Below are 22,347 nucleotides of genomic sequence, written 5' to 3'. Positions count from 1 at the left end.
CCTTGCAAACCCACCTTTGGGGAATGGTTTTTCTTTTTTTAAGCCTGGACTATTTCCATGAGCTGGTTCATGGTATTGCCCCACAAAGAGTTGTACTGGTGCAGCTGAAATTATGTAGGCTCACCACTTTGCTACTGCAGAAAATGTTTGTATAGCTACATCCTGAACTGAACTGAAGCGGCAGAAGAGGTGATACAGAACAGGCTTTGTGTCCAGAGGACTTCTAATCATGCTTAGATATCTCATATAAAGCAGAGAATAAAAAAGTGGTTCTCCAGGAATATTTAGTGTATGCTTGTCCTGCAGGAAGCTGGAGGGAGTTGACTTAGTGAACCTAAAGGGTCAGTGCCACATGCAAAGGTGTCTCCATTGTAGCTGGGATATTGGGAGTGGATTAATTGAAACGGGTTTCCTTCTACTGCCATATAATTGATTTCTAGCAGCAGAATTGCTTCTTTATTCTCAGGGTAGTACTTTGGAAGCTTAATTTTATTTCCAGGATTCTCACAGATTGTCTTTTCAAGTCTTGTTTGTACACAGTCTCCCTACCTTACCTTTAAGCCGGCATCCCTATTAGCAGTTACTTCAGCGTGGCATAGTTCTTATCAGAAGAGTGACCTATGAAGTACAGCTGATACCCATAACCTCTTTTTCACAAGTACCCACAGATTGCTGTCCTTCATTTTTTTCCACAGATCTTCTGCAGTTGAAAACAGCCAAGAGTGCTGTGAGGAACAGAAATAAGGATGTTGACTTTATCTAAAATTTGTGTGCTTTCTGCCATGAGGTCGTTCTTCCCCTTTTTCTGCTCCCACACCTTTGTAATTTTGCGCTTTTACTGGGAAAGGTACCATACGTATGAACTCTTGTGCCTTGTCCAGAGCTGAGATCTTGAGTCTCCGGATTGTTGCTGCTAGGCAGAATACCTGCCTTCTTCCCTGGCAGAGAGGATAAACGTTTGGGAACACACTTGGTCATAGTGAATCAGATCAAAAGTTAATTGAGCCCGGGACCTGCCTTGAACAGCACTGACAATAGAGGTGTTGGAAGGTATGTAATAAAGTGTGCAAGCACTTTTGATAATTCCCCCAAACACTGCGGAATCTCCAGTGACTTGCTTTAAAACCTAGTCTGTTAATTGTTTCTGAAATGGGAACCGTTTCATATCTCTAATTGTCTGTCTTACCTTTCTCACTTTCTCTTGTAGCTTTAGTATCTATGTTTTTAAGAAAGGGAACAGTGATCAGAACTTAATTATCTTTGAGACTTCTGTCCCTCTGTGAAATGTTTTAAATCAAACAAAGGGTTCAGGAGTTAATAGGGAAGAACTAATGCATGGGTAATGGAGTTGCATAAACCTTGTTTCACTAAGAATGAGGCAAAAAAATTATACGAGGTAGCTGGACAGGAATTTTTCTTCCCCCCTTTGACATGGTAGAAAACAAAGAACAGAAGACCTTTGGGAAGTTCCAAATCCCTTAATGTTTCAGAGTTTAAACTGGATCAAGCAACCGTCAGTTTGTCCAAGCAAGTTGCATGCCATTAACTTAGATGGGTTTTTTTGCTGCAAAAAGGTAGAGAATATTTCTTAGCTTGAATAGAGTTCTGTGGTAGATATTTGAGGTTTTGTTTGTAATCCTTACAGGTCCTTCAGAGGTTTGGTTTGGGGTTTATTTGTTTGGGGTTTTTTTCTACTATATTTTACTACATGAGAAGAGCTTGTATTGATAAAAGTTTGAATCAGCTTTTTTATAGGTCTGTGCGTAATCCGTAGTCCTGTTATATGGACCTTGCCATGAATTGCTTCTACTTTAGGGTTACAGTTTGGAGAATATTGAACCTGGATTTTTGGAGGCAAGTCAGAAAAACTAATATGTAGGTTTCATCTCAAAACAGCCAAGTTATTTTGGGTGTCCCTTTCTAGATACAAGTTCTGTGCATTTGGAAAAAAACGTAACATGAACATTTTGTTTACCATATGAATGTGTAGATAATCCTTGTTTCTTGAGAGTTTTACAGTTTGGGAATTTTTAAGGTGAGGAGATAAAAGCCTATTCCTGCTTCTTCATGTTCATGGCTTTGATCACATTCTCCAGGGCAGCCCACCTTTAGAAATAACAGTTTAGCCATTAGAAAAAGAGATGAATTAACAAACTCAAGAAAATCAACTACCTGTTTCTTACAAGCATGCTGACTCTGAGTTAAAGTATGATATTAAAGTATGATAAAACAAGGTATTGATATTTGCACTGATTATCAGTTTCTACCCATTTTTGTACAGGCGTGTGTTTTATGGGGACTTGGCAAAAAGTACATGGGTTTCTCACTTGTGTATTTGTGAATTTTCCATGTTTTTTTCCTTCTCACTGCTGGGGGCTGGAGTGGCATCTTGTTCTATGTTTTATTATTGAAAATAAGAGTAGAAGCTGGTATGAAACTGAGAACATGGACTTCTGCCATGCGTTTTGAATACGTGAGGCTGAACTTCCTTTAGTATAAAGCAATCTCGAGCGGTGCTTCTGCTATGTATGTGTGTAGATGCATGCTTGGAATTTGATTGTGGTTACAGAGGCTTTAGTTTATTAAATGAAACTGAGTTCTCCTTGCATGTATCTGGACTCTTCACTTTACAGCTTCAGGGTTCTTTCAAGTCATGTTGTTTTTCTTGGAGAAGGGGTGGAAAGGGGAACTGAACGTACTGCCTATCCTTGTATACGTACATCTATAAATGTTGCTTTTTTTTTTTTTAGAGGTTTTACAGTATATTATATGAGGTGATAGAATCTGGAGAGGCTGTATGCTTGCTCACCACTAAAGTGCTTGGCACATGGGTGTTATGATGTATTTGGTTTTTAATATATAGGATGTTGTCTTCCCAATACAACCCTATAGGCTCAGAATTGTACAGGAACCTCTGTTACACTGTTTGCACGCCCTGCAGGAGGGTAGAAGCAACTTTCCATTGTAAGGGCTGGTCTCACAAGAGAAACAAACATTTTACGTAATTACAAAACAGCATTGTAAATTAAGATTTTCTATACATATAATTTCAGTGTGTAATTAACTAGACATAACTGCTATTTTGGAGGGAGTTTGCTCATATAACTCCCTGCGTAGGCCAACTCTCAACATCTACTCAATGTGAAAAGCTATGGGAGTTAGCAGAGGAGTCATGCTGTAGAAACTCTGAAGTGAAGACTATTAACTGCCAGGCTGAAGTAGGAAATCGTAAAGGGAAGGGTAGGGCTGCAACAGTTCCTTTAGGAGTGTTTTCTGGCTCCAGTCTGAGAAGCTGCAAGTACCTCAGGAGAATTTGGCTGTGGATCACTTTGCTTGTGTATGGAGCCATCCCACCCTCGTTGAATGGAGTTTGCGACGTCTGTAGACCTGATGGTGACCTAAAACATTTGACTGACTGCCAGAGCCTGCTGGGTCTTGTGACTGGTAGCTCTTTAGGATGGCAGCCTTCCTTGCTGAAGGAAGCCTTGTCTGTTTTTACCTGACTTGGGACTGTTTTCACTGTGTGGTTAGAGACAGGGTAGTCACTGTTCTGGATGGACGTGCGCACACCAAGTTGGGCTGTCGTTGCAAATTTATATCTAGGAAGTTTACTGCAGGCTTTGGGCTTAAGGAAGTGGTGCAGTGGTGTGTTAATCTTGATCCGTTGGTGAAAACCAAGCTTTCTGCTTTAGCAGTGAGAACTTGTTGCTTAAGTCATTTTTCCCTGTTTTGTTGTGGCTGAGCCTTTTTATTGAGACTGGGCAGCTAATCTCAGGAACACGGTGTATGAGCAGTGGATTCTTCTCATGAGCATGGTCCCTTTTGAGATGTGTGTCCTGGTTAAAGATTTCAGTCAAGGGTTATTTGTTTTGATCTCTATCCTCATGAACCTTTTGACTTGGTCACTTTGCTCAGAAGAGCAAAGTTAGCTTGATAACTGGGGTACCTCAACCTATCCGTACTAAATTTACTGATGATTTGCTGTTAACTGTATGAGAGTGGAGATTTCTGCAGGAGATGGGGCTTGCTTTTGCCATGTCCCTCACTAAATGACTACAGGTATTTCAGATGCTTTTGTGCTTGGGTTGTTGTTCCATTTCCACTCCTTTTTTTAAGTTGAGCGGCGGTAGTGGTGTTGCTCATAGCACATCAAGCTGAGGATGAGGCAGCACGTATCCTGTGCATGCAGTAGCCACAAATACTGCTGTCCAGTAAATGTGAATTGAACTTGTGCTGACAGTATATGTTTAATACCTTCATTGATCCATGAAAGAGATTAATTATAAATACCTAGTTCATGTATACTGCTAGGTAATTGGACCTCATAATTCTTTTAGCAACAGAAACAACTGTTTCAGTTTTGCCTTTCTGGTAATGAAAATATTGTGCTGGTAAAGCTTTCTGTGTTGAAACTCTTACCTGTTCTGTAACTAAACATTTCATCAGGTGACAGCTGCTGTGAGTGTTGCTGGTTTTTTGAGCAGCCAGAAGGCAATGGGACCTGGGCTCTGCCAGGTGAGATTGCTTGACTTGTAGGCTGACCTCTAGCCTCTCCAGCCTCTCTTTCATGAGAATGTAGACCAGGAGGGATTGTGTTATCCAAAATGTAAAGTGATTGACAGTTTCAGGACCAAGCTGCTGAATAATTTGAAAACTAAAGCCTACTGAAAGAAACTGGCCCAAAGTTGAATTTGAAACCCAGAATATGAGAAGGCATATATTTCCCGTAAGAGAAGTCATAAAGTAAGCAGGTCATCATAAGTTTATGCACTCTCTTGATGCTCATCTTTAATTCAGGGCAGCAGCTTTGTGGATTGGGCAGGGGAAATATTTGCAACCGTGAAGTTACTACTTTATCACATGTCTGGAAATGCATATTGTACCAAACAGCGGTAGTGAGTGTGGGAAGAGGAAGGCTTCAGCCTCCCTCGTGTCCTGCGTACATCTGTAGGCTAATGCAGTATGCAGTGTGTTAAGACTTTCTGGAGGTGTGGTAGGGAGTAGTATTCAGCAAGGTCAGTCCTCAGAAAGCACTTGTAGCTTGAAAGGCAAATGTAAGTTGGGAAGGATAAAAATACTTTGGGGCATTTTTGCAACTTGATCACCTAAAAGCCCATAAGGTTATTAGGTAGCTCAGACATGTCTAATCTTATAAATATATGACCTCTAGACAGTGTGTGTTCTTTCTTTTGTGGTACCCCCTCCTGATTTTCTTTTCCATGGACCAGTGTAGACTTAATCAACAGCTGACATGAAGAGGGCAAAGGGGGAAGCTATTTTGCAATAATGTCTTTAAAGCATATGAGAGCAAAAAGAAAGTCCATTACATTTATTGCTAATTGAGAACAATTATTTTATGGCCTTTGTGGAAAATTTCCATCTTCTGTGGTCTGTAGGCTGTCATTGTAGTTTAGCTGCTGTGCTGTTGCAAGTATGCTTGTGTCTGTGTGTTCTAGCAGTTCAGTACCTGTGTAATACAGCATTGCTTTCTAGTAAGTTGTGCGTATTCTCAACTTCAGAAAAAAATGTTATGGGATATAAAAGCTTTTTGGGTAGATTTATGTATGCAGGTACTTCTATAACAGTATGGGCAAGAGGAAGAAATACATCTTGAGTTTGAGTCAGAAGGTGGTTAGATGTGTGATGGTCCTTACTGTCTTGTGGTATTGCCACACTCCCTAGTCATTCGTTGTTTTAGCCTGATCACAGATAATTCCGTGATGTGCATGAGTGATGCTGTTAATTACGATCGTGATGTGGCTGCACGGCTGATTAATTCAGGGATTGTGAGTTTAAGCTGCAAGCTGTTGTGAAGGTATGGGATTGAGTCTCCAACCTTTGTTCAGGCGGTTGGGTGGTAAGGGGTGAGCTTCATGTGTTTTATGGTGGTTGCTGTTTGTAAGGAGACATGCTGTGCTTGTGGGATGCAGAGTGGATAGGCCAGTCCTCTTCAATCGTGTAAGCAGAAAAGCCAATAAATGAGCAAGGATAGACTGTTGTGTTTGAAGGGTCTGACTTGTTTTGCTTGCTGTCAGGCTCTACTTTTCTGTCCCTAGACCTTGTTTTTTGTTTTAGTGGACTCTTTCCTTCCTGTTCTGCGGTAGGAGCTGAGATGCATATCTTCCTGTCGTTTAGAGGTTTGTTAATTTTGTCTCTTTCCCCATCTTCTCCTTCAGCCCAGGGCACAGAGACTCTGGTAGTTGTGCACATCCAGGATGTCTCCCATCAACAGCTGGATTGTTGGGAGCCTATAGAGGGTTTCTGTTATCCGATGTGTGTGTGTGTGCAGTTGTAGCTACTCTCCTGAAAGCAAACTGGGAACAGTATTAGTTGGGTAGGCAGTATGAGAAGGATGCACTTCCACAGCATGGGAGGAAGCTGGAGATGAAGGGGGAGTGCTGCTCAAGGGGAGGGGAGGTGTTTTGGAGTGTAGGGGTCAATGGAACATGGTGCTTTACCTCCTTTAAACCTGGTGTGCAGGAAAACAGCCTTCATGGGTTTTGTTGCTTGTGGAACAATTTTAGAGCGGTCTCACGTGCTAAAGCATCAGTTTGGAGAGTGGTTTGTTGAACTTAAAATTTCCTTATTGTACATGTGCAACAGTAACTCGAGCATTTTTCTGTGCAGGATAGCATTTTAATTTTAGTTAAAGTATTTAAAATCTCTATGAAAAATGCAAATTACTCCCTTCTGATCTGCTCACATTCTGTTTTATGTGATTTGCAGTGTGCTCTGCATTGCTTGCAGAGAGGAAGAAACCCTTTTCCAGGTAATTTGAGTAATGGGAAATAGGTCTCCATTAGTTGCATAGCTACTGGTGAAATGCTTAACATAGTTGTGGGATTAGTTTAAAACATGGATGAGATGTACTGGGCTGTGCGTTTGTGATGTGATGAAGTCATCAAGCACTGGTCTAAGTATGCATCTTTATGCTGTGTCATGTGTCAGCTCTTGAAGCATCCCATCGGACAGCTTTGGTTCTGCCATTCTGCCAGCTGTGTGCAGTTGGCTGTTTTGTGTAAGGTTTGTTTGCAGAGTGTCAGTTTGGGGATGTTTCTGCTGCTTAATAAAACAACGTTTTGGGGGTTTTATTATTCAAGACTGTTGGTTACCATTGTGAGCTGTTCTTTGGTAAACCATTCATCTGTGATATACTTTCTTTAAATCCATGCCAGATTTTACAGTCAATAAACTGTAGTTAAATGAAAAATTGAGTTAATGTTCACTTGAGGTAGAAAATGTGTCTGTGAGAATATTTGCCCATATGTGCACACAAAAAAGCTGTTAGAACAGTGATGTGAACTATGAACATTTGTAACAGTCACCTGAAACCCGTGGAATTAAAGACAAGGTTATATTTTCAAGACAGAGATTGACATTTCCTTTAGTTTTCATTTTTAATTTTCAGTCACAGTATTCATAAATGTAGATTTTTTGCATCAGCCTCAGCCAGAGTACCTGGAGTGAGGGGTAGCTGGTTGTCTTGGGAGTAACGAGAGGGGTGGAGGGAAAGAACTCGTCCTTTCTTCGGGTGGTGGAGCCTTGACGTGAGAGGTGGCTGGTGAGCTTGGAGCCACCTGGAAGCTTCCATGTCCTCCACTGCATCAGCCTTGTAGAGCACGGGTGATTCTACTGAGGGAGAAAAGATTTCTCTTTATTCTGCTGATCTGTAAATTGCTTAATGCCTGTCATTGTTATTTCAGTCAGCAGTTGTTATTGCTGAAGCTGCCAAATATCTGTTTGGTTTTGTGACTTCTGGTAGAGTTGGTCATAGTAATGTTGAGCCTGTTGTTTTCAGTTTGGTGTGCTGCACAGAGCAGGTGCTTGGGAGTGGCAATTTAGGACCTGGTTACTTGGGTGTTTTAACCATTTCTGGGAACTTTGTTCTTCTACAAACGAGCAGTCCAATCTGAATTCCTTAGATGAGATCATTCTCCAGTCTAAAGCCTGCAGGGAAGTGACATTTAAGAGGAACTGACTCTTGCAGTTGGGAAGAAAGTTTTGGAGTCGCTCAGATGCATGTTTAGTGTGTGTGAAGATAGCTGATGATCAGTCTGAGAGGTCTGGAGCACAGAATGCACAAAAATATGAAAAACTGAGTGTAGTATTTCTATGCTTTATTAGCCCTGGTTACACTATGTATGATTAGGTAACCCAGGATGCGCACTGTTTGAGTATTGGCAGCGCAACCCCGTCGCTCATCACTTCAGGACCGTGTTGAGACTTCATTGTCAAGGTGTCTTTGCAACTCGTGGCATATGACACATTTTTTGGAAAGACAAGAGCCTGGAAACCATTTTTTTTTTAAAATTGTCACTCTTGGGATTGTAACCCCTGAGATTCCTGACTTGTGACTGCTCTCCTAAGGCGGCCTAGCCCTGTTGAAGGGACATGAGGGCACTTGAGTTGCTTGCAGGCAGTGCAAGCTGCAGTTCCCGGCTGGGTCATTTGCCCAGCGTGAGCTGCTGCGCTCTCCTCTCTCACGAGTGGCTTGGCCTGTTGACGGCTGGGAGACCTACGGATACCGTGAGCTGTAAGCAGGAGTGGGAAAACAATCGGTGTCTGGAGCTTGAGTAGAGTGTTACACGGGGAATTGGAAGGGCTGCTGTAGGACGTGACGGGTAAAAGCTCTGGTGTCTCCCTGGCCACCCTGGAGAGAAGAGGGGAATCGTTAACTTATGGTGCAGCTTTTCAGGAGCAGAGGCCCTGGGGGGTGTCTGTCTTTCCTCTGGGCTGGGGAGGAGGTAACAGTACCTCCGATACCGACCGCCCTTTAAACAAGCATCTCGGGGAGGTTGAGGCTAACAGCTTCGGTCCTTGTCTCTATTTACAAAAGGCTAGCACCGCTAAACACCCATTCAGCGTTGGAGCATCATGCTGATGTGTTCATTGCAGACGATTACCTGAGTCGTGCCCGGGGGCTATGGGTGTTTTGCTCCAAACACAAATAAGCTGGGAAATCTGGAGGGAAATGGTCTTAAATTTAGTAGATAGTCTTGGAGGGAATCGTTGTTAGATCTTCATGCAAGGTCAGCACCCGAGGGCGGGTGGCTGCGGCGGGGAGGTGAATTTAGCCCTCTTTTTGCCTCACTTAAGGCTTGGAGTTTGGCTTCTGGGCTAGTGGGAGATAAAGGTCAAGTCCATTCAGGACTCTTGAGCTTCTGTTTCTTTACCTGTAAAAGGGAGTGTTTAAGCTTGGAGCTCAGTAATACCAAATAACTTATATGGCACTCCTTGATGCCTCTCTTGAGTTTTTTTGAAGGCACTACCTTGGGTAAAGAACTAATTTTCTGCCTGTAACTTAAGATGTTTGTCGTGTTTGAAAATATGAGTATTACTGACCTGTTTGGCTTACTATATGGAGTTTTGTTGAGGGTATTCTAGGATAATATAGGCATAAAAGACCAGGAAGTAGAGAAAAAGATAAGAGAGAAAGAATGAAACTATTTGTATTTTAAGTAAATGGGCAGTACGTGTAAGCTGAGCTGGATGGGAAGAGGAAAGATCGCATATTGCTGGTGAGAAGTGGCTGGATTTTGATAAGAGGAAGCAAGTAAAGACAACAGTGTGATCAAAGTGGAAATAATCTGATCAGAGAGAGAAGGAAGCTCATATGCTTTGCTTTCCAGGCTGACAGTAGAGGTCCTTTTTTTTTATTATTATTTTTTTCTGAAAGTGAGTTGATTGCCTTCAGATTGCACTAATATATGTTCCTTATACTGGCATGGATTTTGTATTTCCTTGCTTAAAATCCTGGATTTAGTAGGAACATTTGAAATACTGCTTGTGCCAAGAAATGAATTTGGTATGGTGTCTCTGACAGGTATACATGTGAGGTTTTGATTCGATTTTTAGCAGTTCATATTTTAAAGACTCTTTTTTCTTTTTGTCAGATTATGTCTACTTCGAAAATTCTTCAAGTAACCCATATTTGATACGAAGAATAGAAGAGCTCAATAAGGTAAACAATTTTTTCCATCAAGTCTTTGAAGTTAATTGAATTTATGATCTGTTTGATTTGATTAAAATCAAAACAATTCTTTAGCAGTTCTCTGGTAATTAGAAGCTTAAAAATACTTTTGTTCAGATAATTTTCTGGAATGCTTTGAGACCTGCTAGGTTGTTCTCCTTCTGTATGAAAGGAGTGTCAAGGTAGGTCATTCTCAAGGTGATTATGCCCACCTGTAGGGCAGGAGATTTCTGCAGTTCTTCAATTCCGTGCCAGGATCATGCGATACGAAGATAATATAACAGTTTGCCTAGAGGATGGAGAGCTTTATAATTTGATCTTTCTGGGGGAGACTCTTGCTCAACAGGAAGGTTTGGAGCTGTTATCTGCTTCCTCAGACTCCGTCTTTGCCCGTTGTCCTTTGGGCCAGTGTATTACTTCATCTGCCAAATTTCCCTTTCATTTGATCTAAAAGGGAAGCATGATAGCTTGTATGTGGGAAGCCAGCTGATGTCCTCAATGCTGAAATTTTGCCTAGTTGAGGAGGGAAGACTGTTCTGAAGCTGTTAGCTGTGTCCTAAACATGTCACTTTCTCAGGTTTAATACCAGTGTGTCCATTGCAGCCCATACAGGAGGAATGTAACATTGCTGGTTTGGTTTTGAACTTAAATTAACTGACTAAAATTAGGTCTTTTTCTTCAACCACCAGTGATGGAAAAACATGTCTTTCTAAAACAGTTACTTGGAAAAGAAAATTTATCAATATAATGACAAATAAAGAATTTGAAGGCTAGGGCATCCTTGTAACCCCCTTCTTTTTAGTGGAGGTCTTTTGCAGAAATACTTTGTCTCTCTTCCATTAATGAAGCAAGAGTGAGTTTTTAAAATGTTCACAGTGGATCCATAGCCGTGAGGTATCAATAGCTTTATTCCATCAGTTACAGGGTGCAGATTTGTTGATCACTTTCTAGGAAAGTGTTGTTTTCCCCTCTTCCTTCCCTCTTCATTCTTCCCCCTCTTTGAAAAAAAAACTTTCAACCTGGATCTCTCATCTTGGTGCAACTTTTGCTTGAGCTGTAATTTCTCTGACCTGCTCTTTGAAATGGGTCTTTCAGGTTGAAATGAATCATGTATCATGGTGCCTTTTTTCACTGAGTGTAAATGAAGCCTGGGCAACTAAATGAAATAGATAATTCTACATTGTAGTTGTCTGTATTTTAACAAGATGGCTCCTGACTTTGTATTTTAATTCCTCAAAATTTAAAAGTTCTGAATTATTTAAGAGAAAAGGATAGAAATTCTGCAGGCTCTGTACCAAAAAGTGGTAGGCTGCAAGGGGAAATATTTGTGCATGTACGTATTGTCTGATTTTTTTTTTTCTTTGTGTTAGGAAAACTGGTATTATAAAAGATGAAACTTTTCCTCCATTTACATCTTAGCAACAAGCAGGTATATCAGTTTTTATTTTGTTTCCTTGTGGACAGATTGCTGGTCCACTACCTTTTTTTGAAGACTTCCCAGAAGGGAATTTATATCTTAGTCTTCTAGTTTCTTAAACTGTGTGCCATCATTATGGTTTTCAAGGACTCTTCAGAAGTAGGATACAACTCTTTTATGTTACATTTTCATTATTTGTTGATTTATTTTAGAAAAGTGGATTGGTGGGGGATGTTACAAACCAGTAGGTGTATTTCCCCTAGAGTTTGTATAAAGCGAGTTTCACAATTTGGCAGGTGCCATCTTACAAGTGATTGATTGCCTATCTCATTTTAGGAGTTTTAAGAAAAAAATCCCAAAGCTTTCAATAATTCAGACTTTTTTGTATGTTGTCACTGGTGTAGAGTTTATTGCCTGATGCAGCTTCCTTGGTTCTCCCTTTGGAATGATTTTTTTTTTTTTTTTTTTTTGCATTGGTCATTGTTTAGCTCAACAGTGCTGCCAGAGAAAGAAAACATCACAGGGAAGTAATAATGGCTGGGTTCTTGCTTGCTTTCCTACTGTGCTACAGAGTTTGGAGAACAGCCTAAACCTGAATTCTGTTGTTATATTTCAGTTATTTTTATTAGGATTTTAAAGATGTCTTTGAATTCTACCTAATGTAGGCATCACCTGAAAAGTAGCAGAGTGGCTTGCTAATATGTTGTAACTGCAGGTAAGTGTTTTTTCTCACCCCTTGAAACATCTGTAACTGCTAAAAATGGTGATCCTGCAGAAATAACTAGGAAGGAAGGGCCAAACTCTGTTTCCCTACCCTGGAATGGATCACCCTGGAATTTGTGTGTTAGATAAGTGTGTGCAGCTGGAGGGTGCTAAAAGGTGATGCTGTGTAATTCTTGTGCAAAATTCCAAATTATTTATGAAGTTTCTAGTTTGGTGCCTACAGTTCAGTTCTTCATTTGTGCTTAATTTTTTTTCTTTTTTCCTGTTTCAGACTGCCAATGGAAATGTGGAAGCAAAGGTGGTATGTTTCTACAGAAGAAGAGACATATCAAGTACACTTATTGTATTGGCAGACAAACATGCAAGTAAGCTTGTTTATGTTCAGATTGCTTCTACACAAAATTGCCAAACTTGGATAGAACTTCGATATTAGAATTATGAGTATCAGTATTATTATTCTTAAATGTCCTTTTTCTGTACTCATCTTCAGCAATTTGCATTACTTGTTTGGCTGACTTTTCTCTCTCTTTCTCCCCCCCAGGCCCCCTTTTCCACCCCCCCTTTCCTTAAACCTTTTAAAACCTCATTTGGTGTATGGTTTGATTGTAGTGGAGACAGGACGGAAGTTTTCAGTTAGGGCTGAATAAAGACATCTTATTTGTTCCACAGAAGTGAATTTCTTAATTTTGGGGATGAGAGTAAGTATTCTCCCTGTCTCTTATATTACTTCTCATGAATTATTTGGTTTGGTTAGTGGACTTAAAAAAAAAAAAAAACAACCCTCAAACTTTCTTTATAAGTAAATCAAATAGCCTGATCATAGGAAACTGACTTGAAATGTGGCCAGCTTGAAACTTGGCTAACAGGAATTCTCTTTAAATTTCAATATTAATAATATTTTTTTTGTAGTGACATAGCTTTCATCTGAACATGCTCAGTAAATACACCTTAAAAGCACTGAATTCTAGGACATCCTATCACTATTTTGAATATTTCGAATCCTTTTGTTAGGGAAAAAACCAATGTTTATGCTGAGAGGAGACTTGAAAAGTATAACTTTTTTTGAGCACTGTAGTTACTTTCTGATTTAAAAAAAAGCATGAAACTAAACTATCATAAAATTCATGGGGTTGTCCATGCTACATTACATCGGCCTCCCTTGCATGTATGCATTGCATAACTGATTTCTTGATTTTTATTATTTTACAGAATGTTGTGTTAACTTATGTTGGCATTTACTCCTCTCCCAAGGAGATCAGAGACATGTGAGATACCTAGCTGAGTAGAGATGGAAGCTTATTTCTAAACAAAAATTTAGCGTTACAATTCTCTTTCAATTATAGAAGCAGTTTTAAAATGCTAAAAAGTGCATACAAAAAATAGTTATGTGTCAGTATAGATTAGGTGTTTGCCTGTATAAATCTGTAAGGCAAGATACCGCAAAAAAATTCAGATGGTTTAAAAAAAACACAACAAAACCCCACCCAAAATAGATGAGAAGCTGCTGTAGATCTGTGCGTTCTAAACTCAAATGGAGGGTGACCATGGTGCACTAGCTGGCTCTCAAGGGGAGTATCCATCTCCGGGGGAGAAATAGTGCAACATATTGGATGACTTCGGGCACTTTGTCTGGGGTGCTTCCAGCCTGTTTGACTCCATTCTAGTTGCCAGTGAGGATTAGATTCAGGTTCATTACACCTTCCTCTGCCAGTTCAGCATCCCTCTTGTCCCATCCTTGCAAGGTGATGGACACAGTACTAACGAAACAGACTGTTGCCAAAACAGACAGGTTGAAAGGGAGAAGAAGACTAAGCAGGTGGAGTTACTAAATTGTTTTTACTTGTGAATAATAGAGTATGTGAGATGTAGCTGTTCAGATTGCTTAAAATTTAGCAAAAAGCATGGACAGCCATATCAATCCTTGTAATTCAAGGCACATACATAAATGAAAAAGAAGCAATCAGATCTGGGCATGTCAGAATTATGATTTAGCTGCCAAGGACCATTGTCTTTTAATGTGCTTCTTGGTGTATATATGAATAGACTGTGATGTATATGTAATAAATATCTACATAGTTGTACTGCATGGGGATTGATTCAATCGAGATACTCAGTTTTAACAATGAATATAATGTCTTGCTGTGTTCTCCGTGCTGTAGTGCCATTGGGGAAAACATGCAGCAGAACTAGCTCCTCACTGATAAATCTGAATATTTTCTGTTGTAGATTCAAGTCCAAATAAGTCCCTCTATTGCAACCATACTTTGGAAAAAATGTCACGTGGCATTGAGATGAGATTTGCCTGTGTTGCAGAATTGTAGTATCAGGCAAAGCTTTTTTTGATATCTCTTCAGTGCAGCACTACTTATTTTAGCTGAGAATACTGAAGCTTAATAGGAGCTTTACCATAAACAACATGACTATTGATTCCTTCACGCGTGTCTCACTTCACTAGATTTAGTAAAGGAAGCAGGTAGGAATGATTCAAAGAAACGCATGTCTGAGGCTGAAAATGAAAAATATTTGAACCCATATAAATGCTCTTTGAACCTGCAAAGGCTGATTTCTTTTTATGATAAGAAATTTAAGATGATTTTTTAAAATGCAAACAAATAATTCATTGTTCATATTCACATGAGTTTGAAAGACAGGAAAATTCTTCTATAGCACAATCCTATTAATAGAGCCACTGGAGACAACTGAGGCCGTCTCTTAGTTTAAATTTCATTAGTAACTAACATTTTTTTCCAGTATGTTTCTTTCTGGTGCAGAATAAAATTGCTACTAAATGACTTCCATTTATTTAGATAGATGTGCTGTTGTGTGGCTTCTGTTCTTCTTAAGGAGGGAGAAGAGTAAAATTAAGCTTTTGGACAGCCGTTAGTTCTTTACTCTGAAAAAAAATAATATCTACATCCTGCATGATATAATGAAATTAAATTTTGTGGATGTTAAGATTCTAGTACAGATACTCAACACTGTCACTGACTTTGAGTTCATTTCCATAAAGTCTCCTGTTGCCTCATTTTGATGCATTTGCAGTAGATGTACGTATCTGCATCGCTGATCTTTTAACTGCCTTTGTTCAGCTGATTAATGGAGCTTTCTGACTGCAGACATTTGTGGATTCACACAGTCTTCTGTTTAAGATGCCTTTATTTTAGACCTACTGTTGAGATCAGTGCAGTGAGAGAGTCAAGTAATGGGAAGATTTGGCCAGAACTTGAATGGAAAAAGTATATGTGTATTTTGTTGTATTTTTTTCTCTTCCAATAAAGGAAGGAAAAAGATGTGATTGTGAAATGAATGTTGCAAAGTTTAAAAAAACATTTTAAAAATGCTTAAGCTTTAGCTTGTATAATCCATCAAATATCTGAAACAGACAAGTCTGAGATATGTTGTCTTTTCTCATAACTCTTTATAAAGAGAAATGAGTTGGAAGCACCTTATTCTGTGGTTGGTGACTTTAATTAGTACCTGATGTGTGCAACCTGATTCTTGGATTTGATCTGTGATCTTACTATTTTTATCATATGATATAAAGCTTGTCTGGGCTGTCCTATAAATCTTTCAGCCTTATAATGGCTTCCATACATTGTTAGCAGTTTTTATTCATAAGCCTCTTTAATTGCCTCTCAAATTATTCCAGGGAATTTCTCCACCTGTTTCTGAATGAACCTGCTTTGCCAGTAGGAGACTTATTTAATGTTCTTGCCCAGACACTTTGTAGTGGTTTAAGATAGGTATTGTATGCAAACAAGATTGCAGGCAGAACTTGGTGGAAGAGAAGTGAGAAAGCTTACTCCTCAAGCTACTGTTGGATGCTGTGACTATATATTTTCTCTATATATAGTTTCTATATAATGTCTTATCTCGTTTCTTATATAATTAAGTAAATATTTCCAACAGCAGGAACACAACCTCCTGTCCTCCCTTCTAAAGATCCACCCCAACCACCTCCAGATACTTGTGATCTCTCTTATGACCACAGTTTTCGTTTCATTAAAAATGTTTATCCTGATTTGTAAAACAATGAGTGACTAGCTGGTAGTGGTTGGAGAACTGAGTAGTTAGCGCTGGCTGGTTTGGCAGGTTTATGGTTAGTTTTCAGCAGCTAATGTTTGGGTGCCAGGCATACATGGCAGCATGGTTTTGTAAGTGCCAAAGCTTCTAAAAATAAATGTCTTGCAGCGGTGAGGTGTTGTTACTCAATCAGTCCACAAGTTGCGTGAGGCCTGTGTGCCTAAACAGGTAGGGGGTGTGCTGAGTTGGGGTTTTTTTAAAAGTTTTAGATAATACCAGTCTAAGTGCAGTGTGACAATAGCTTCACAAATGAGCTCGGGTTTTTGTTGGGTTTTTGGTTTTTTTGGTTTTTTTTTTTTATTTCTTCCATTTTATTCCCCTTCTCCATTTTCTCCCAACACCACACATGCAGGTTTCAGAGGAGTCAGATTCATTAATCCACTAATGATGCTTTGGCTCTGTTGTTAGCGAGAGGAGGAAACTGTGGTTTTTCTCTTCTGGGGGTGGTGCAGTGAGGAAAGATAAGCGAAGTGTCCAAAATAGCATCTGTTTGCTCTGTATGCTACCTGTAATAGTGGCCATGGCTGCAAAAGATGATCACAAGAAGTTTTTGGAAGGGATCGTATTGGGATGTCATGATAATGTAGCAAACTCCTTCTGAAGTGTCAAGGCATAAGGGTTTCTATTTGTTAAAACTTTCACCTCATTTTCTATAGCTATGAATCAGTATCTGGTTTTTGGTAGAAAATTAATAAGGCTGAGGCTTAATATAGACAATTTGAAACTGGACCTGGGAGAAGGAATGTGGTGTTGTATTGTTCGTTTCTTCAAATGCAGCATTTCTGTGATGTCCTTCCAAGCTGCTTAGTTGAGCTAAAGCACCAAGAGTTTAAGCTTCCTTCGCTACCAAAGGAACTGTTGTGCAGGTCACTAGCACTGGCTTAACCATGTTTCCCAGTGTTTTGACCCCATTTTTTTTTCCTTTTTCTTTACATTTTCTTGTTGGTGATAACCATGCTAACTAATTCTTCTGTTACTACAGACCGTCTCCCAAGCTGGACAACCTAGTGCGCTTTCTAAACCTAATTTCTGTATCTTGTTTGCCTTTGTGCGTTTCCGAATTCTGCCATGTAGCTACTTGTACGATACCCAGAATGCAGAGAAAGGGCTGGTGCTTTCTACCTCTGATGTTGTCGAGAGCCTAATCTGATCTACAGCAAATTGCTATTCTTTCTAGTGTCTAGCAAATATTGATGTTTAATTTCACATCTCACACACCCAGTCATTTTAAATTACAATTACTGCCTCTTGGGTTTCTCCTGCCAACGCAAAGTTTACTCTTTCTAATTATTTTCCCCTGTATATGTTAGCTTTCGCATGAGTCTTGCTGTTTGTGTCCAATCTGCCTCTCACTTGTTCCCAATGTAAGTTGTCTTCAAGCTTTGTTAATGTGCTATTAATGATACTGTCATCAAATATCAAATAATACTTAATCTAATACACTCCTTGTAGCATTCCACTGGCTGCTTCTGCATAGCTGATATATTACTGTTTGTATTAAGACTAAATGTTTAGTTTTAAATCTGCACGAGCACATCTATCAAGCAGAGATTAATTTTTAAGTAAGGCTTTATGAGAGCATTGAAGTCCCAATATACTGCACCTACTGTATTCCCATACTACTTATTCTGCAGTCCTGTAAAAAATGCAGACAAGTCTTTCTGAAAAGATTTCTTATATAGATATTTATATTTTTTTAAGACTATGGTCCTTATTTCTCAGGGGCCACCATTCTCAAGGATGAAGTCTGCTTCACTTAGAGCTTGAGTGCTTGAGCTATGGGAGGGTGAAATGCGTCAGACAGGCTTGTCCTGGAACCTGAGGCTGAGCCAGCCCCTTTTGTGGTTTATAGTCTGATTTAAGCCTTTGCTGTCTGTGCAGAGGCAGTGAGGTGGTATTAGTTACAGTTTTTGTCAAAGCCACTTCTGCATGACTCCAGTGAGCCAGAGAGGTTCCTGTGCTGGATCTAGCCCTGTAGTCTTTCCTTCTTCCCTTGGTTCCGAATGTATTTGCCAGGTTCATTCTCTTCAGTACTAAATCATGGCTGTGAAAAAGGAGGGAAGATGCTTGTGTAGATTTGTTTGTTATTTCTTGGAATATTCCTACCTCTGTCTTTGGGAACTATGCAATTTTATGTCTGTGTGTGGGGGGAGTTGTTTGTTACCTGTGGAAATGTCTTTTTTTAAGAAAAAAAGTATTGTGCTTTTTTATTTTCAAAGGCTGTGCATAGCAGAGCTGGCATAAGCAGAAAATGTGTGCTTCCCACCTTCCTTATTTTATTACGAAAGCTAGACACATAAATAAAACACCAGTTGGAAGATGAGCCTACCTGAAGGGATGCAGTTCCCGAGATTAGCTTGGTTGTGCTGGGTGGTTTCATTTTGTTTGTAGATTTGATTGGCACGTAGTGGTTGATACATATTTAAAAAAAAAAAATTAAATATACTGAAGATATTAAGTATTTTAGGTTGCTCCTTATAGTATTTTTCCTGCATTACACAGTGCACTACTCTCATTCTCCAAAAACTGTTGTAAGTGCAGGCATGAATGCCTTTTCATTTGTGCATCCTTTGGTTTTTAGGCAAGCTAGCTTGGAACCTGCTGACTTGTTTGTGTATTGCTGCTGGTATATTTATAGTGTAGGTCAGCAGCCACAATATTAATTTTCAGCTAAAACAGAATCCACTTCAGTAAATAAATTGCAGAACCATGAAACTGTGGCACAAATGTAAATTTGGTGTTCTAGTTCCTAGGAAAATACTAAAATGTAAGTGCATGCTGCTGTATGCTTAACAGCTCATGTGGTATAAGAGCTATTGTATGTTGCAGTCGGGTTTAATTATGCTACTATTTTTTTCCTTCCTTGCTGGAGCAGCTTACCTGAGGGGCATATAAACCACAGGTCTTTTTCCAGGACGGTAAAACAGTGATAAATTGAGGGGAACCTGAAGGGTACATAATTTTTTGTCACCCCCCTTGGCATAATGGTGGCCTATTTAAAACTAAATGCAATTTTAGCATTTTATAAAATGGAGATATCTCCTTTCTGTTTGCTTTATTTTGGGATAACTGTGAGGATTACAGTTAACTAATCTTAAGGGTATATAAATAATAACTGTGCCTGTATGTGTTTCTGACTAGAAATGTTTCTTGGCAACAACCGTCAAATTAAGCTGCAGGCATAAGTCTGTTCTTTGAGAGTACTGTTGTCGTAAAATTAGAGTTTTACGATTCATGTATGAGACTTTACAGCTCATTCTACTACAGTCTGGGAAACTTTTCCCATGGTTTTGGAAAACTCAGTAACTGCCTTGATTTCTTAGGGAAGGAAAAAGTCTGATGTTTTCTTTCGCAGTCCTTCATCGTGGAGACACTTTGCAGCTTTTTTTGGAGTCTTTTGTCTTTTACAGCTTTATCTTGCATAATTGACAGGATACTTGCTAATGAACACAAAACATACTAATAATTTTTTTTTTTTACAAGAAAGCTGCCTAGAGATGTTTTGGATCAGTTGTGTATCAGTGTGGATGTGATTTCGTATATTTACTTTGGCATTCATTTAAAAAACTGGTTGGATGGAGATTGGGTAGCTCAAAGCCAGAGATGGTGGATCCTGACTGCAGAAAAAAGCAAGCTTTTGAAATGCAGGAGTATTGCAGTTGAATGCGTGTGGTGTGGGTAGGGGTAGGGCAGGGCTGGTTGCAAGACTGGCCTTAGGCACTTGGTTACATTCCAGTTAATCTTGTGACTGTGATCTATTGGCTGTGGTTGGAATGAAGATAATAAAATACACTAAATAAATAAACTAACCTTTTCAGCGGGCATTTCCTGCAAAAGCTGTTGAAGTCGGGATGGGACAGTCTGTGGTATCCTGAAAGAGGAGTTGGGGTCTAAGGTAGCTGATGCCTGGCAAAGAGGAAAGACTTCGCTTTTACTGCCTTTCGCATCATGTATCGGCTTTTTCCTGATGAATCTAACGGTGCAGTAATGGTCTCCAAGAGCAGCTCTCTTCAGAACTTGTCTGTTGGTAGCAGATTTGTGTGACTTTCAGCTTGGTGAGCCAATGTGACCTGTGTGTACCTGGAATGCTTTGATCCCAGTGATGAATAAGTACAATTCTTCACAGGCATCATTTCAAGCATCTACTAATTATCTAATTGTTCAGTTGGCTGAAATGTGAGGATTCCGATGAAGTTAGATTTAATCTAAATAATGTGTATTATTTAGCAAAGGTTTTGGAGTAGCTCATCCTGATTAGCTCAGAATCAATACTTGCACTGTTCTTGATGATCAATTTTGTCTCTTTATAACTAGGAGAAATGGAAGAAGAGATGGAAAATCCAGAAATGGTTGATTTACCAGAGAAACAGAAGCATCAGCTACGACATCGTGAGTTGTTTCTCTCACGACAGCTGGAATCTCTGCCAGCCACACACATTAGGTAATGACTATTTTCTTCCAGTGCTTTTTATTCAAAAACCAAATGGCATTATTATTATTATTATTCAAGTATTCTTCAATGTGAGATTAAACTCTGTGTACAACTTCAGTAATACCATCTTGTGAATCACATGAGCATTTAAGATGTTTTTTCATAAAATGTGTTTCTCTTTTTTTAGAGGCAAATGCAGCGTTACTCTGTTAAATGAGACAGAATCCCTTAAATCATATCTGGAACGGGAGGTATGAACCATTTTGTGAATTGTCAAGCTTACAGTTTATTCTGGCACGATTTAGGATTGGTGGCTTTTTGCAAGTTTTCTAAAAAGAAGGTGGTTCTCTCATTTCTACACATACTGGGCATTGACACTGGGAAGCTTTAGGCTCCATACAATTTTCATTCTGATATAAAACTTTGTGGATCTCGATGCCAGACCTGTTGTTTACATCCTTGTGACAGTAAGCTGCCTCTCCTTAGGTAACGAGAGCCCTACTTGCTCATCAGCCAGGCAGTCCGAAAGTTCAAACCTGGAGGCTCATGCCCCAGACAAGACAGGCTGGGAGATGCAGTAACTGCAGAAGAGGGAGAAGATGTATTTCTATATATTTGCTTTATCCTGAAATCTTACAGATTTATATTAATATGGTTTAAGCTTGATCTTGCCTCAGATTTCTGAGGAGCTTAGTGCCCTATTTTTTGAGTTCACTGTTCAAAATATTTACCTGTAGTCCTTCATATGCCACCACAGACACTTAGATTCTTGAAAAACTGCTTGTCAGTTAACTTCTGAGTCCTGCAGAAATTTACCCAATATGGCTCTTTAAAGGTACCTCAAACCAAACAACTGAAACTGAATTGTCTTGCACTGTTAATCACTATTCAGAATATAAATCTTGGGTTTTACTTTTTCAGGTATTTGGGGATTTTAAAAATTACTATTGTAATTCTTTCAAATATATTTATATACCTTTAATTGTGGCTAGACCTCTGGCTGCCAGCTGTGTTAGACAGTCTTGGAATTTGACAATCTGGGAGCTTTACTTTGGGAGATTAGCAAAGAATTTCAGTATATTATTATTTGAATACATCTGCAAGCGTTACATTTGCATTTGAAAACATTAAAATGTTATACAAGAGAGGAAATCTTGTAATTAAAAACAGTAGGGTAATGGTCATTACCAGCCTTTAAGAAACAAGAAGAAAACAGGTCATTTTTTGCAAGGAGCATACTGTAGTCTGTCTCATAGTTGGACTTTCTTTTTAAATGCTTTTTTAGCTTTCTTTTTTATTTATTTAAGCATAAGATTAATTTTAATTTGATACCCTAGTTTAAGAGAAATTTAAGTGAAGTACGGGAATTAAATAGTTAGGTTTCTCTTTGGAATGTGAAACCAAAAACATGTCGAGTCTGCTCAGGGGTGCCAAATGGCAGTGCATCAAACAATGGCCCTTGTATTCAGAAATGCTTGTAACCAGCTAGCAACCTAGGATATGCCAATTTGAAAGCAAAAGTTAATCAAACTGAGATTGTTTTAGATTTACTAGTACCCAACTTCCAAGTAGTGTTCATTCGCAATTGCTCCCAACACATTTTTATTATCACTAATGTTACAGGTAGGTATGTTGAGACAGAGAAGAGAGCTGGCTTCCTTTAATCATGCAACTGCTCAGTTGCAGATGTAGGAATAGAGAGAGATTTCTTTCCTTCATCCT

At 39.3% G+C, this 22,347-nt stretch overlaps 1 protein-coding gene across 11 annotated transcripts in view; it reads left to right on the top strand.

Moving 5' to 3' along the window:
• The window catches only part of MTA1 (metastasis associated 1), an 87,888-nt gene that overhangs the window by 10,949 nt on the left and 54,592 nt on the right, over positions 1–22,347 (top strand). For 7 of the 11 annotated variants that reach the window (XM_052800498.1, XM_052800489.1, XM_052800488.1 and 4 more), the window contains exons 2-5: positions 9,894–9,961; positions 12,382–12,475; positions 20,508–20,634; positions 20,813–20,876. In XM_052800498.1, coding sequence (XP_052656458.1) covers positions 9,894–9,961; positions 12,382–12,475; positions 20,508–20,634; positions 20,813–20,876 — 353 coding nt within the window. Of the gene's footprint in view, positions 1–2,191; positions 6,770–8,515; positions 9,275–9,893; positions 9,962–12,381; positions 12,476–20,507; positions 20,635–20,812; positions 20,877–22,347 lie in introns of those variants that run through there. The other 4 variants (XM_052800492.1, XM_052800491.1, XM_052800490.1 and 1 more) reach the window with 4 other exon arrangements.

Source organism: Harpia harpyja, chromosome 11, assembly GCF_026419915.1.
Source record: "Harpia harpyja isolate bHarHar1 chromosome 11, bHarHar1 primary haplotype, whole genome shotgun sequence".
NCBI lineage: Eukaryota > Metazoa > Chordata > Aves > Accipitriformes > Accipitridae > Harpia > Harpia harpyja.
Note: the sequence above shows the minus strand (reverse complement) of the source record. Positions and strands in the feature narration are given on the sequence as shown.